Source organism: Oncorhynchus clarkii, chromosome 23 (genome assembly GCF_045791955.1).
Source record: "Oncorhynchus clarkii lewisi isolate Uvic-CL-2024 chromosome 23, UVic_Ocla_1.0, whole genome shotgun sequence".
In the NCBI taxonomy this organism is placed as follows: Eukaryota; Metazoa; Chordata; class Actinopteri; order Salmoniformes; family Salmonidae; genus Oncorhynchus; species Oncorhynchus clarkii.
This window is the reverse complement of record NC_092169.1, coordinates 8,022,466-8,037,382: the sequence shown is the minus strand read 5'-3', so window position 1 is coordinate 8,037,382 and position 14,917 is coordinate 8,022,466. Positions and strand designations below refer to the sequence as shown.

The following is a 14,917-nucleotide window of genomic DNA, read 5'->3' as shown; positions in this document are numbered from 1 at the left end:
ACTGCAGGAAATGCTTCATGATTTAAATAAATGAACTGAAAACACTCAATAACACACAGCTATATTAACAGTATTGCACTTTTCATGTAGCCCAATTTTGACCAACTAATAACCTAACCACCAATCAAGCAACAATATGTGGACTAACCGTTCAAATCCTGTTGATGTAGGATGATTTTGCTGTGACAATATTGAGATCCTACATCTGTATGATTCATCAAAAACTCTAAATAAAATCAGCCGCTCCCAAGGAACCATTTACATAGAACGTAACAGCGATCTCAAGGGTCCAATTTAGGATCAACAATTCCCCAATATCAACCAAAGTCGTAATTATTCTTAATATGAATCACTCACAGATGAAACATGGCTTGTTTGTTTCCTTGTCCTCGGGCTCTGGCTCATTGGAATGTGTGGAGAGCAGCAAACCCTTGCGGCCTATGATAAAGTGAGGAATTAGAGAATTGCCCAGAGAGAGTGAATGGCATAAAGTAAAGTGGACTATTGCAGTGATAATCAGGAGTGCTGCCTGCATTGTGCATTGCACTGACTTTTTAAAACGATTAAAGGATAGGCTCCAGTCTGGTTCATGGCCAGATGGCCACATGATTATGTATGACTTCAATCAGAGGGAACATTATTGGATTATGTGTAGACTATGAGTTTCCTTTGACTTCAATGAGAGAAGTTCATCCATTTTATGTTACCTTTCATTATTGGTATTGAACGGTTTGAATAGTCATTTTTTTCTCAACTACCTAGGGTAGAGGCACTTCACTAATCAAGCAGGACTTTTGTAAATTGAAGTTGGTCAAGGATTGCTTTTCACAGAAGCCCCCAACAAAGGTCAAGGCCTTGTGCCTCAAGTACTTTGGCCTTTGAGATGTTTATATATATATATCTATATATATATATATACAGTGCCTTGCGAAAGTATTCGGCCCCCTTGAACTGCGACCTTTTGCCACATTTCAGGCTTCAAACATAAAGATATAAAACTGTATTTTTTTGTGAAGAATCAACAACAAGTGGGACACAATCATGAAGTAGAATGACATTTATTGGATATTTCAAACTTTTTTAACAAATCAAAAACTGAAAAATTGGGCGTGCAAAATTATTCAGCCCCCTTAAGTTAATACTTTGTAGCGCCACATTTTGTCGCTTGGGGTATGTCTCTATCAGTTTTGTACATCGAGAGACTGAAATTTTTTCCCATTCCTCCTTGCAAAACAGCTCGAGCTCAGTGAGGTTGGATGGAGAGCATTTGTGAACAGCAGTTTTCAGTTCTTTCCACAGATTCTCGATTGGATTCAGGTCTGGACTTTGACTTGGCCATTCTAACGCCTGGATATGTTTATTTTTGAACCATTCCATTGTAGATTTTGCTTTATGTTTTGGATCATTTTCTTGTTGGAAGACAAATCTCCGTCCCAGTCTCAGGTCTTTTGCAGACTCCATCAGGTTTTCTTCCAGAATGGTACTGTATTTGGCTCCATCCATCTTCCCATCAATTCCCTGTCCATGCTGAAGAAAAGCAGGCCCAAACCATGATGCTGCCACCACCATGTTTGACAGTGGGGATGGTGTGTTCAGCTGTGTTGCTTTTACGCCAAACATAACGTTTTTGCATTGTTGCCAAAAAGTTCAATTTTGGTTTCATCTGACCAGAGCACCTTCTTCCACATGTTTGGTGTGTCTCCCAGGTGGCTTGTGGCAAACTTTAAACAACACTTTTTATGGATATCTTTAAGAATTGGCTTTCTTCTTGCCACTCTTCCATAAAGGCCAGATTTGTGCAATATACGACTGATTGTTGTCCTATGGACAGAGTCTCCCACCTCAGCTGTAGATCTCTGCAGTTCATCCAGAGTGATCAGGGGCCTCTTGGCTGCATCTCTGATCAGTCTTCTCCTTGTATGAGCTGAAAGTTTAGAGGGACGGCCAGGTCTTGGTAGATTTGCAGTGGTCTGATACTCCTTCCATTTCAATATTATCGCTTGCACAGTGCTCCTTGGGATGTTTAAAGCTTGGGAAATCTTTTTGTATCCAAATCCGGCTTTAAACTTCTTCACAACAGTATCTCGGACCTGTCTGGTGTGTTCCTTGTTCTTCATGATGCTCTCTGCGCTTTTAACGGACCTCTGAGACTATCACAGTGCAGGTGCATTTATACGGAGACTTGATTACACACAGGTGGATTGTATTTATCATCATTAGTCATTTAGGTCAACATTGGATCATTCGGAGATCCTCACTGAACTTCTGGAGAGAGTTTGCTGCACTGAAAGTAAAGGGGCTGAATAATTTTGCACACCCAATTTTTCAGTTTTTGATTTGTTAAAAAAGTTTGAAATATCTAATAAATGTCGTTCCACTTCATGATTGTGTCCCACTTGTTGTTGATTCTTCACAAAAAATACAGTTTTATATCTTTATGTTTGAAGCCTGAAATGTGGCAAAAGGTCGCAAAGTTCAAGGGGGCCGAATACTTTCGCAAGGCACTGTATATATAACCAAGCTACATTGCCTCAGAGTTCAGTGGTGGAAAAAGTATACAAATGTAAAAGTAAAGATATCTAATACAAAAGTCACCCAGTAAAAATTATTCTTGAGTAAACGTCAGTATACTTAAGTATCAACACTTAAGTATCAACAGTAAATGGAATTGCTCAAATATACTTAAGTATCAAAAGTATCCAATTCCTTATATTATGCAAACTAGACGGCACAATGTTTATATATTTTTTTAATTTACGTAGTACTTAAGGAAAAATACTTTAAAGTACTTAAGTTGGTTTTTTTGGGGCACATTCCAACACTCCGACATTAATTTACAAATGAAGCATCTGTGTTTAGGTAGTCCGCCAGATCAGAGGCAAAAGGGATGACCAGGGATGTTCTCTTGATAAGTACGTAAATTTGACAATTTTCCTGTCAAAATGTAATGAGTATGTTTGGGTGTTAGGGAAAATGTATGGAGTAAAAAGTACATTTGTTTTCTTTAGGAATGTAGTGAAGTAAAAAAATAAAAACTACTTAAGTAGTACTTTAAAGTATTTTTACTTAAATACTTTACACCGCTGGTAGTGTGATAAGATATTTATGACAAATAACATTGTTCAATCACTTTGAGATTGTATTCCGGAAAGTTCTTTAGAAAGACTGTAGAAATAAACCAAGCTAATTTTCATATTACCCACAGAAAGATGAACTGACCTGCTACATTAGTACACCATTTAGAAAACAAGGCTTTGATCTTCTCCACACCTGCCATTTAGTCTGTTACACGGAGCGATGACTGTGTTATTACTGTGCTCAGCCATCATTCGCTCTCATATAATCATGCCATCAATTGTGAGATTCCCTAAACAGAGGTCAATATTATGTTGATTGTCTGTTATTACATAGAAAGCAGTATTATGTCATTGGTCTGTCCATTTAGGCCTTGTCGAGGCAAGAGTCTCTAGCTGCTGCTATAGGTTAGGTCAGATGTGGCTGAAGGGACTATCATATCAGGAGGGAAGTACAGCCGTCAGACAACACCCTGTTGGGCGTCGTCCCGTCCTCCCGCGTAAGAGAGGAGAACAGGAAGTCAAATATGTGAGTAGTGAGATTTGGCGAGGCCATGTTTGAAGGCGTTGAAAGCCCTTTGAAAGGTAACTCTGCTTGTTTGGTTGTCACATAGGGGAGCTGCTGTTACTTAGCTCTGCTGTGGGCTGATGAATGGATTATTTAATGCCCGTCTGTAACTGTTGGAAACCTCTGCTAACTGCCTCTTCCCTTCCTCCTCACCTCACCTCCCCTGAGAGAGATTTCCACCTGCATGCATTGCATGCTCAGGTAGACAGTGTGTTTGCACTGGAGTGCCTCTGGGTGGCTGACCCCCTCTCGCCCTTCATCGCTCCTCCTCTTCATCCTCCTCTATCATACACCGGCCTCAGTCTCCGTCCCCAAAACAAAATCTCATTTTCCACTTCAGTTCCACTGAGTATTCTAGGCCTCCTGTACCTGACTCCCTCTCTTTATTTCCATCACAGATTCAAGAACTGACACACCAAACATTCCTAAACATCAGGACAGGCGTCATTGCTTCACATCAAATTTTGGCACGTCACTACATGGCTATCCTACTCTCTCATCCCACCCTCACCACCAAATTAGTGGAAGGCCATTCGGTGTGTGTGCTCAGTTCCCATGTGTTTTTTAGTTTTTTTTGCAGTTGGTGACATCTAGGGCCCATTTTTGGGGCCCATGTGACTTCCCATCTTCTTATCGTCATGTTTAGAAAATGACATTGTTTTCGAAAGCGTCAAGGACCGTAGAGGTTGTTTCGATATTATAGATAAGCTTGTGACAGTCGGCGATACGAAGTTGTATTGTAGGTTTAATCCATGGGACTAATCACAGTTCGGTTCGTCAAGAAGGTAGAGTTGATTCGGGCCTATGTACCATTCGAGAATCATGTAAAGGGTACAGAAGGTGAGGGGGTACTTGTTGACAGTTACAGTATGTGTTTGTGTCGGTCTTCATGTTGTGTGTCTGACTCATTGCGCTCCCTTGTCTTAGAGTCTTGCCTGTAGCACCTGTTAGTCAGTGTTTTCCTCATCTACTACAGCTCTGCAGTAAGCCATCCCCCTCCCTCAACCTCAAGCCCCACTCGCAAATCCTAAACCTCCATGGTTAGAGCTCACTGCTGCTTTGAAGTAGCTGAACGTGTTTGTGGTACTAGACCCATTTCCCCCTGCCTTGACTAGCTGTAATCTCAATTATCGTCCTCCTAAATTGCCTGTAAGAGCATGGACTGGTCTCTCAATCGCCTGCCCTTGCCTGCCCATTTCACCAGTATCATGCAAACACATGCCAGTGTTTACCTGCCTAACCCGGAGTGGTCTTTCGGTCTCAGAGAATGAGGAGCAGAGTGAAATTGTAGTTGAGAAGGTTGCCTGCCCATGGAGCTGCCTAACTAACACAGCTGCTTTAGTGGGAGCAGTAACAATGTCCCTATGTTGACAGTTGTGCCAAGCAGACGTTACCAGCCATAGACTTCTAAACTATCCTCAAGTTTTTCCTTTCCACAGTGAAAGAGAGTGAGAAATGGCTTTAGTATACAGATTAAGTCGTTCAAATTCCTAACTGTTTATAGGTAATTGGCAGATGAAAGAGTGGTGCATGTATGCAATCAACTATCTTTAACATCTCTCCGTCAGGTGTGGCCTCTTTCTTCTTCTCTCTTCTTTCCCCCCTTCCCCTTATGTTTTTAATCGGAGGTAACAGATTTTGAATTCAGCCTTCAAAGCACAATACCCTTCCTATGCCCCTAACTTGGAACACTCATTCCCTCAATACGTCTGGAAATACATCACAGCAATTATGTCCATGCAATCTATTGATACAGCATGGAGAGGGTTATTGTGTTTTGAAGGCCTCTGTGTGTACCAAGTGAGCTGCACAGAATGTCTGTTTAAATAAACCACTTGTTGTGAGGGAAGTCTGTCTGTGCCTATGTCTGTGTCTGTGTACATGGCTGTCTGAGTTCAAATAGAGATCCAGTAGTATTGAAGTTAGATGTCTGTACCTATGCCAGATAGGCTTATACCCGGGGGTCCACAATTACATTCAGCCGTGGGCTGATTTTGAGCTGATGGAACATCAGTAGGTATAAATAATTAGTAAACTAAATTGACCGCAAGAATCCCAAATTTGACTAAAAAATTATAATTTCCAACCTTGATTAAATTGGGATACGATATGCTTCTCTTTTTTATTAATTTATTTTTAATTTGACCGCCTTTTCTTCTCCCCAATTTCGTGGTACTATCTTGTCTCATCGCTACGAAGGTTGAAAGTCATGCGTCCTCCGATACACAACCCAACCAAGCCGCACTGCTTCTTAACACAGCGCCTATCCAACCCAGAAGCCAGCCGCACCAATGTGTCGGAGGAAACACCGTGCACCTGGCAACCTTGGTTAGCGTGCACTGCGCCCGGCCCGCCACAGGAGTCGCTGGTGTGCGATGAGACAAGGATTTCCCTACCGGCCAAGCCCTCCCTAACCCGGACACTATGCCAATTGTGCGTTGCCCCACGGACCTCCCGGTTATGACCGAGACTGGGCGCGAACCCAGAGTCTCTGGTGGCACATCTGGCACTGCAGTACAGCGCCCTTAACCACTGCGCCACCCGGGAGGCCCCTTGTTTCTCTATTTTTGTGTGGGAATGCTTCAGACAGATTTACTACATTAAAATCCCTTTGAGCTCATTTTTTGGTGATTTTACAATTTTGGGGAACATATTTCCTAAATTAAAATCACATTGAGCTCAATTACTGGTGATTTTAGTATTTTATTAAAGGTCCATTGCAGCCATTTTTATCTCAATATCAAATCATTTCTGTGTAAAAATGTATTACCTTACTGGGATTGTTTTAAATTCAAATGTAAAAAAACAAACAAAGAGCAGCAAAGAGCTATTTCTCAAGCAAGAATTTAGCTAGGACTGTGGTCTGAGTGGGAGGGGAAAACTAGCTAGGTGTCATTGGCAGAGCGCTTTGGAACTTTCTTTTTTATTGGTCTATTTACTAATTTACTGCCTGATGACGTCACCAGGCAGGCCAAAACTCCATCCCACCACAACAGGCTGAAATTTTAGGGGGTCTTTTCAAACAGCTCTTATACTAAAAGGGCAGTATTATTCCATCCTCATAGTGTGTGAATTATATTTAAAACGCAGATAAATCACATTTTTGACTGCAATGGGCCTTTAAAAAAAATGCTTTTTTGTTTGTTTTTTGCTCAGAAAACTTGGGGGGACCAAATAACATCACCCCTGGGCCGAATTTGGCCCGCGAGACCCCTATTGGGGAACCCTGCCCTACACTCCCATCAGATAAAAGTGACTTTGTAGCGGTTTCTCTAGATGAAAGCAGTTAACGCTACAAAACTTTGTTGATGAAAACTTGGTTGGTTGGATTCAGAAATAATAGTGTCTTTAGTATCTGTGTGACTGTGGCCTGCCCTGTCCTTGTACCCAGCCTCCATCTCCCCTGCCGACACACCAACACTCCACTCCGTACTCCACACATCTAGCCGTGAGACACACCATAGAAAGACATACTACAACCACAACCTAGGAGCACTTGCTAACCTCACGGGTTCACCAAAGAAAGTGATGAAGGGTTAAATGACCACCTGAGACCACTGTTTACCTGACCTCTCTCTGTGCCATACCACCTCCCTGACATATGACATTCCAACTATCCCTTCTATACCTGCCTGTAAATGTCAACAGGAAGGGGGGGGGGGGTCAGAGAGATGTCCAGGAGAAGAGGTCAGGGTGCTGGAAGTGAGTAGGGGTCAGCCATCGGTCTACCACCATCAGGCCTGTTGCTGCTAGATGCCTGCCATCCTCTGTCTGTCCTCCAGCCTGGGCAGCTCCCCCTGGGCATTGCATTCATTCCGTTCTCCCCAGTCCGGAGTGGGGCAACCTCAACGCCACCTTCTCCCTCAGTCATTCACTCAATGTTTTGGCCTCATGTCCAAGTCAGCTGTGTTTTAAAATGTCAACATCTGTTAGTTTTTACTTAGGTTTAAAAGTCAATTCACAAATGTTCTGTAGTGTGTGTGCACTCATTGATTATGCCATGCTGACTGAGTGTTCACATTTTTCTCTCTTTTTTTTGCTTTTGTTGTTGTATACTCTGTTTAATCCTTTCCCCAGCAGGGTTTATGGCTGAAACTCTCCCGACACCTTAGATTGTCTCTGATTATATTAGATTAGATTAGTATGATGTTCTGTATCGTTACAAATCACTGTTTAATGCACTGTGTTAGTAAAGTAAAGACGAAGTACATATCACGCAATATAGCCTGCTTCATCCCAGTGAGATGGTACCCTCTGCAACCCTCTCTCTCTGGCTTCGGACATGATTGATGAAGCGCTCTTGTCTTGACACAGTTATTTAATCATTCTGCGTTATGCACAATCGATTCGTGCAGTAGCAGCTAGGCAGCTTTCCATGATACAACCAGAGAATCTCCCCACTCGCCTCCGCTGCCAGTCTCTATACGTTCTCCAGTGACTCACCCAAAACCAATAGTTAAAATGTCCGTGAGCAGATTGCTTTCTTTTTCTGTGTGGTTTTTATTTCCTGCATAGGGGTTTTTGCTCACCTCGAGCTCCAACTCCTTATATTGAAAGATAAGACTCGTAAATAATTGTAATTGATTTATTTTTCTACGCTTTTTCAATTTGTTCCTGGGTGGACATCCTTGCGTTGGGCTGAGCAATATCAAGGATTTTGGTTTTGCGTGTGATTGAGGCCATATACCTTTACAGGTCTATTTGTGCTGACATTAACTCTCTAATTCATATACACCTAGCCCTACGTGGGCTGTTTGTATATATGATTTTCGGCCTCAGACTGCTGACAGTTTTCTCTCAATGCAACCTGACCTCTTATGCAGTAGCCCTTTTGAGCATGCTCCAATCTCTATCAGCCCCGCACCTGTCGCTCTGCCTGCTAGCGCTGCTTTGCCCAATCAGGTGGCTTCACCTGCTGCTTCGCAGTCTCCAGAGCCCGCCCCCGTAGCCCCTGAACCCACCCCTGAGAGGTAATGCTGTGTGGGTTGAAAGTTTTTGTCTGTTGTGGTTTTATTGTCCTCCGCCAACTGAGTGCTCTTCCTTGTCTTTGGCATGTACCTATATTTGTGTGTGCACTTTCATTGAGAGTGACTGTATTGTTCTGATGTTGTCTCACTTTTTCTTTTTCAATGTGATTGATTGAACATTTATTGAAATGTGTGTTTTTTGTTTTTATGTTTCCAATTAGACTTGGAAAACCTTGATTGTACTACATGAGTGGTTAGGTGAAAGGTTTCATGAGCAGTATGCATTTATGGCTTTGGGTTTAGTACATTCACAGGGGAGAGTGTCCAAGGTAAGTCAAACGGTCTGATGATGCTGTGATCATCTGGACTGCGTGGAAACTGTGAGGAGAGAGACACCGGGAAGACCTGCCATGTCTGTGAGCGGTGTGAGAACAGAGAGCCTCAAGGCAGTGGAGTACTGTAGTCATGCAGAGCATGTCTGCCAAACCCATCATCCTTTAACCCATAACGTCCTCATCGTCATAACGATCCATCCATCTTAAACCTGTTTTTTTTATTAGACCAGCCTTAATACAATATAACAATGACCTGGGGCTGTGCAAGCTGTTGCTTTTATGGTTGGTCATCACTGCTGCCCCCTTCCCCATAGGAAGCAGACAGTTCTGTCAAATCTAGAGAGAGTTTGCAGGGTGAACACAGTCAATATGTCACACAAAGAATTCCCCAAATTCCCTTTCCTAGTTTCCCCCAGAGCCCGACCTCCCTCTCTTGATCCTTCCTGGCTGTTTTAACTCTACTCTGTCCTCTGCAGCGAGCAGCTACCCCCAGCCACCCAGACACAGCCAGTGGCCCCTGAGGCCCCTGCAGTCCCCTCTGGGGCACCTCGCCACCTGACGCATGCAGCCTCCCATATCTCGTCTGCTTTGATTACACAGTCTAGGTACAGTTGTCACTCAATCACTCCCCCCGTCACAGTTTCTACCTTTTATGTCAGTCAGGAGCTAGGCCAATGTGTTGTGTGGATTTGGTTGAGATAGGAGGGGCAGAAGCAGGTACAGATGCTAGTACATATTTGTTATTTTATGGGGGGCCAGAGAAGAGGTTTGTGAGGAATATGGATTGGGTTGGGAGAGCTTTATTTTCTGATGCTGAAATAGTGGATGGAAGAGTATACAGGGTGTCAAACGGGATTTATTTGGATTGTCCACAATAGATGATCTATAGATGCTCAAACTATTAGCAAACTACCAACTGCAAGTCCGTTTATATGCAACAGCTTGCTAGGGTTGGCGTATAACGCTCTTCGACATAATTACATGAGCCAGATATTGCATCTTGGTGAAATACCCCAGATCACCCCATTGGACCTTGGACCTTCAATGGCAATGCCTGAGATCATTTTCTTAGACTTCTGGATTAGGATTTTGGACCATCGAGAGGCATGGTGTCTATACTACTTTATTGGACACTCCGAAAACTATTTTGGACCATCACAGCAGATGAAATTAATTTCCATGTAAATGGACAATAAAGTATATCATATCGTATCCATGAATGGTGGTTTGTCAGTAGGATCAAAAATCACATAAAAAATAGGGTCCCATCTACTTGCAGGGTACCGCGAAAGGCCATACGTATTGAGATTGGGCAGATAGGATCGTTTTTGCTAGAGGACAATTTGTTGACAGTTAGTTGAACATATATAAAACATCTACTAAGGACTATCCAACTAAAGTGTTACCCTCTATTTTGCATTACAGTGTAGTATTTCAGAGGGTTTAAGATGGCATAAGAAATTCTAAGTTCTCATTGTGTATGTGGAGGAAATTGGAGTGAGCCCTAAACCGTCTCTCAGACCTCTCTTGTTGGCTCTCGTTAAGAAACAAGGTTTATAAGCAAGGGCCACCGCCCACCTCTGCGCTGGAGGCTCTGTCAATCACCCCAGTGTTCCGAAGCAGCACTTTGCCCAAACGAAAGCGCACCCTGCCCTCTGGGAAACCCAAGCACCTGAGGTACACACACACCTGGACAGACTGACACAGTGACAGAGAGACTGACCACGTCACAGACGGTGGTGTGCAGAGTTGCTTCGGTACGTGGGATAGGGGACAGGAGGGTAATAAATAAAAATTTTAAAACGAACTTTGGGACACTAGTCGGATCAAAGGAGCTGCAGTGACTGCAGTGTTGCTTCATTCGGATTGGTCGTGTTTCATAAGACTATCGGATTATTTACATCTGTCGCAGCATGAAAAGTGGTGCAAAATGAACTGCGACAGACCCAATTGGATACATGCTATTTTATGGGACTGCAATAGGTCGGTGCAACTTTTTTGCTTGCCTGCACCGGGTCCAACTTCTCTCCAAAAGCTCTTTGCATTAGCTCTCTCCATTACAGCTGAATGGATAGGAAAACGTCCATGGGGCTTGATGTGCAGACGGTACACTGCAGATTGTCTCAAGGGACAAGAGGAGGAATGTAAGCTCATGTGGGGGTTTGGCAGCATTTGCAAAGTTTTTGTTTGACTAATTTGCACCTCTTTCTCCACAATGTCAATATTCCCTTCACAATTATTAATGGTTAGATACAGTGCCTTGCGAAAGTATTCGGCCCCCTTGAACTTTGCGACCTTTTGCCACATTTCAGGTTTCAAACATAAAGATATAAAACTGGATTTTTTTGTGAAGAATCAACAACAAGTGGGACACAATCATGAAGTGGAACAACATTTATTGGATATTTCAAACTTTTTTAACAAATCAAAAACTGAAAAATTGGGCGTGCAAAATTAGTCAGCCCCTTTACTTTCAGTGCAGCAAACTCTCTCCAGAAGTTTAGTGAGGATCTCTGAATGATCCAATGTTGACCTAAATGACTAATGATGATAAATACAATCCACCTGTGTGTAATCAAGTCTCCGTATAAATGCACCTGCACTGTGATAGTCTCAGAGGTCCGTTAAAAGCGCAGAGAGCATCATGAAGAACAAGGAACACACCAGGCAGGTCCGAGATACTGTTGTGAAGAAGTTTAAAGCCGGATTTGGATACAAAAAGATTTCCCAAGCTTTAAACATCCCAAGGAGCACTGTGCAAGCGATAATATTGAAATGGAAGGAGTATCAGACCACTGCAAATCTACCAAGACCTGGCCGTCCCTCTAAACTTTCAGCTCATACAAGGAGAAGACTGATCAGAGATGCAGCCAAGAGGCCCATGATCACTCTGGATGAACTGCAGAGATCTACAGCTGAGGTGGGAGACTCCCCACTGTCAAACATGGTGGTGGCAGCATCATGGTTTGGGCCTGCTTTTCTTCAGCAGGGACAGGGAAGATGGTTAAAATTGATGGGAAGATGGATGGAGCCAAATACAGGACCATTCTGGAAGAAAACCTGATGGAGTCTGCAAAAGACCTGAGACTGGGACGGAGATTTGTCTTCCAACAAGACAATGATCCAAAACATAAAGCAAAATCTACAATGGAATGGTTCAAAAATAAACATATCCAGGTGTTAGAATGGCCAAGTCAAAGTCCAGACCTGAATCCAATCGAGAATCTGTGGAAAGAACTGAAAACTGCTGTTCACAAATGCTCTCCATCCAACCTCACTGAGCTCGAGCTGTTTTGCAAGGAGGAATGGGAAAAAATTTCAGTCTCTCGATGTGCAAAACTGATAGAGACATACCCCAAGTGACTTACAGCTGTAATCGCAGCAAAAGGTGGCGCTACAAAGTATTAACTTAAGGGGGCTGAATAATTTTGCACGCCCAATTTTTCAGTTTTTGATTTGTTAAAAAAGTTTGAAATATCCAATAAATGTTGTTCCACTTCATGATTGTGTCCCACTTGTTGTTGATTCTTCACAAAAAAATACAGTTTTATATCTTTATGTTTGAAGCCTGAAATGTGGCAAAAGGTCGCAAAGTTCAAGGGGGCCGAATACTTTCGCAAGGCACTGTATGTTTGACCCCAATATAAAAAAAAATCCCATTTTAATGCTGAATGTGGCTAACATCACTCTGAAGTTGACTTTTTTTTTGACATTCCATCTCTCATCTAGAATTTGCAGGTCACCCTGTTTCTTCCATTTAACACACGCACAAAATCCCCACAGGCCCGTTCAAGTCTGGACCTTTGCATGTCATAGTAAGGAACAGCCTACTCTCAGAGTTGGTATTAATGGGCTCTCTTCAACCTGCGACAGCCACATAATTAGTGATATGAGAGTAGTTCACTTGGTAGTGCACATAGTAGTCCAGTTAGTGATTGTACCACCTTGTGTGATGGTGGTAGCTCCTCTATCCCACGCTCTCCCATGCTCACTCTGCACGTCACTGCTCAACTGCATGCTCACACACTGGCTTGACTAATTATGATCTGGGGGGGGGTAGTTTGTCATAGAACAGCAGAAGGGTGTAGCACTTGGATGTCGATCACAATCATTTGTATCCTGCAAATCAGTGATGTACTAAATCGTTATCTATGGCTGCGATGCACCATTCAAGTCAACTACTGAATGGCTAACTAGTGGCTACAGGCAATTAGCAGCTGTTGATCGATGTGATGCTTCATAGTACAGTAGCTGGAAGGGTCATATTATGTGCGCTAGAATGCTATAGAATTCGGTACACAATTTCAAAATGTGACACTTATCACAAAAGATGACTATTTTCTGTGCTTGTAGAATACCCTCTGATTTGTCAGTGTCTAGTGGGGATGTTATGAAATTACCTTCATTGTTTTGCTTTGCATAACAAGGGGGTTTATGGTATGTATGACTCAATGATCCCTAAGTTTGTTTGGTTCAGCCAACCATTGTAGAGGGTCCATTTTTTTGTTTTGTATCAACAGCTGTGTTTAAATAACGAATGAAATCAAATCTAACCTTTTAATATAATAGTGGTATTTTATAGAGATCTTCTGGAGCCAGTGTGGTTACCACAGTTGCTTAAAACTGTGAAGGCTATATCGACTCATGATGTGCAGTGAAGGGTGGTTTGAAGTGAATTCATCTCGCCAGCATGTTAGTGTGTTTTTGAGACGTGGTCCTGTGGCCCACTTGAACGTTTCCTAATAATTGTGTCATTGTTTTCTTTTCGATGTGGATTGGATGTGTTAACTGATGTTACCAGGAGTGTTGGCCTGTGCAGTGGAGCCAGGTGTGTGTGTGTGTGTGTGTGTGTGTGTGTGTGTGTGTGTGTGTGTATCAATATAGTTTCCTTGATTGATGGGGATAAATAGAGATATGGTGTATAGGAGCTTAGGTGTGTATCAATTTGGTTTGGCAGTGTTAGGATCATGGATTTTCAGAACCTGTTTAATTTTCTCTCTGGGATAAATATTTTTTTCCTTTGTGTGTGTGAATGTGTGCTCTCACGAAGGTATTGCTATGAAACCAAGTTCACCTATACTTCAAAGAGACTGATTGTGTGCTGCCCTTTGTTTCAAACGCTACACAGCTGACTCTGTGATCAAACTAGGCTGACTGACTAGCAGTTAGAATGGAACTGCTGTGATCTGATAATGTTACAATATGTGACAAATCTGATGACTCTTGCTTTCCTTCAGTAAACAGTGGAGAAAAGTTACATCTGCACATGCAATATTTAAAAACCGGATGCCATTATCGGAAACAAACTCATTGGGCAGCACGGCATCATACAGGTATAGGTGTACATGGCCTTCATCCAAAGAGCTATTTTTGACCCCTGTTTTTGACGCCTGACCCCTTTTTGTTTCTGATGCGTTATAGCTACAACCTGCAACAGTCTGCCTCTGGTTACAGCTCCCAGTACAAATCCTCAGTCTCCAGGTACTTCTGTGGGGAAGTTTATCCAGATGCCACTGTCCATAGAACATCTGGATAGTGTGCTTCCTTCCCTTTTTGTCAACATAACTTAACTTCCGGAATAACACATCCTTATTCCCCTCCCTCTGTTTTTAGCTCGAAGGATGAAAATTGTGCTTTGACAGTGTTCGTTTTAACCTGCGTTTTAACCTCCCCTTTCTTACAAATATGTCAAAATCTGCTCCTCTCTCCGCTCAAATGAAATCTGTTGGTGACTCTGTGAATCTCTCACTGCCATAACTGAGGCTCTCTGTTCTAACACTGTTTCTCTGATACCAGGCTGTCTTTCTCTCTCTCTGTGTGGGTCTCTGCTATATTAAACTCCCACTAACCTTTGAGTTAAACGTGTCTGGTGAAGTGGAGGAGCTCCAGGTAAGACTCGAAACATATGTGGACACTCAGTCAGGAAGGAGAGAGGTGGCTGTCCAGCATTCAGCGTACTAGGTTTAATCGTGA

General features: G+C 42.7%; 1 protein-coding gene across 14 annotated transcripts in view; it reads left to right on the top strand.

Moving 5' to 3' along the window:
* The window catches only part of LOC139381482 (LIM domain-binding protein 3-like), an 80,832-nt gene that overhangs the window by 58,980 nt on the left and 6,935 nt on the right, over window positions 1-14,917 (top strand). For 5 of the 14 annotated variants that reach the window (XM_071125052.1, XM_071125050.1, XM_071125055.1 and 2 more), the window contains one exon: window positions 14,366-14,425. The exons of the other annotated variants lie outside the window; for them this stretch is intronic. In XM_071125052.1, the coding sequence (XP_070981153.1) occupies window positions 14,366-14,425 (60 nt within the window). The remainder of the gene's footprint in view (window positions 1-14,365; window positions 14,426-14,917) is intronic. 14 annotated transcript variants of the gene reach the window in all.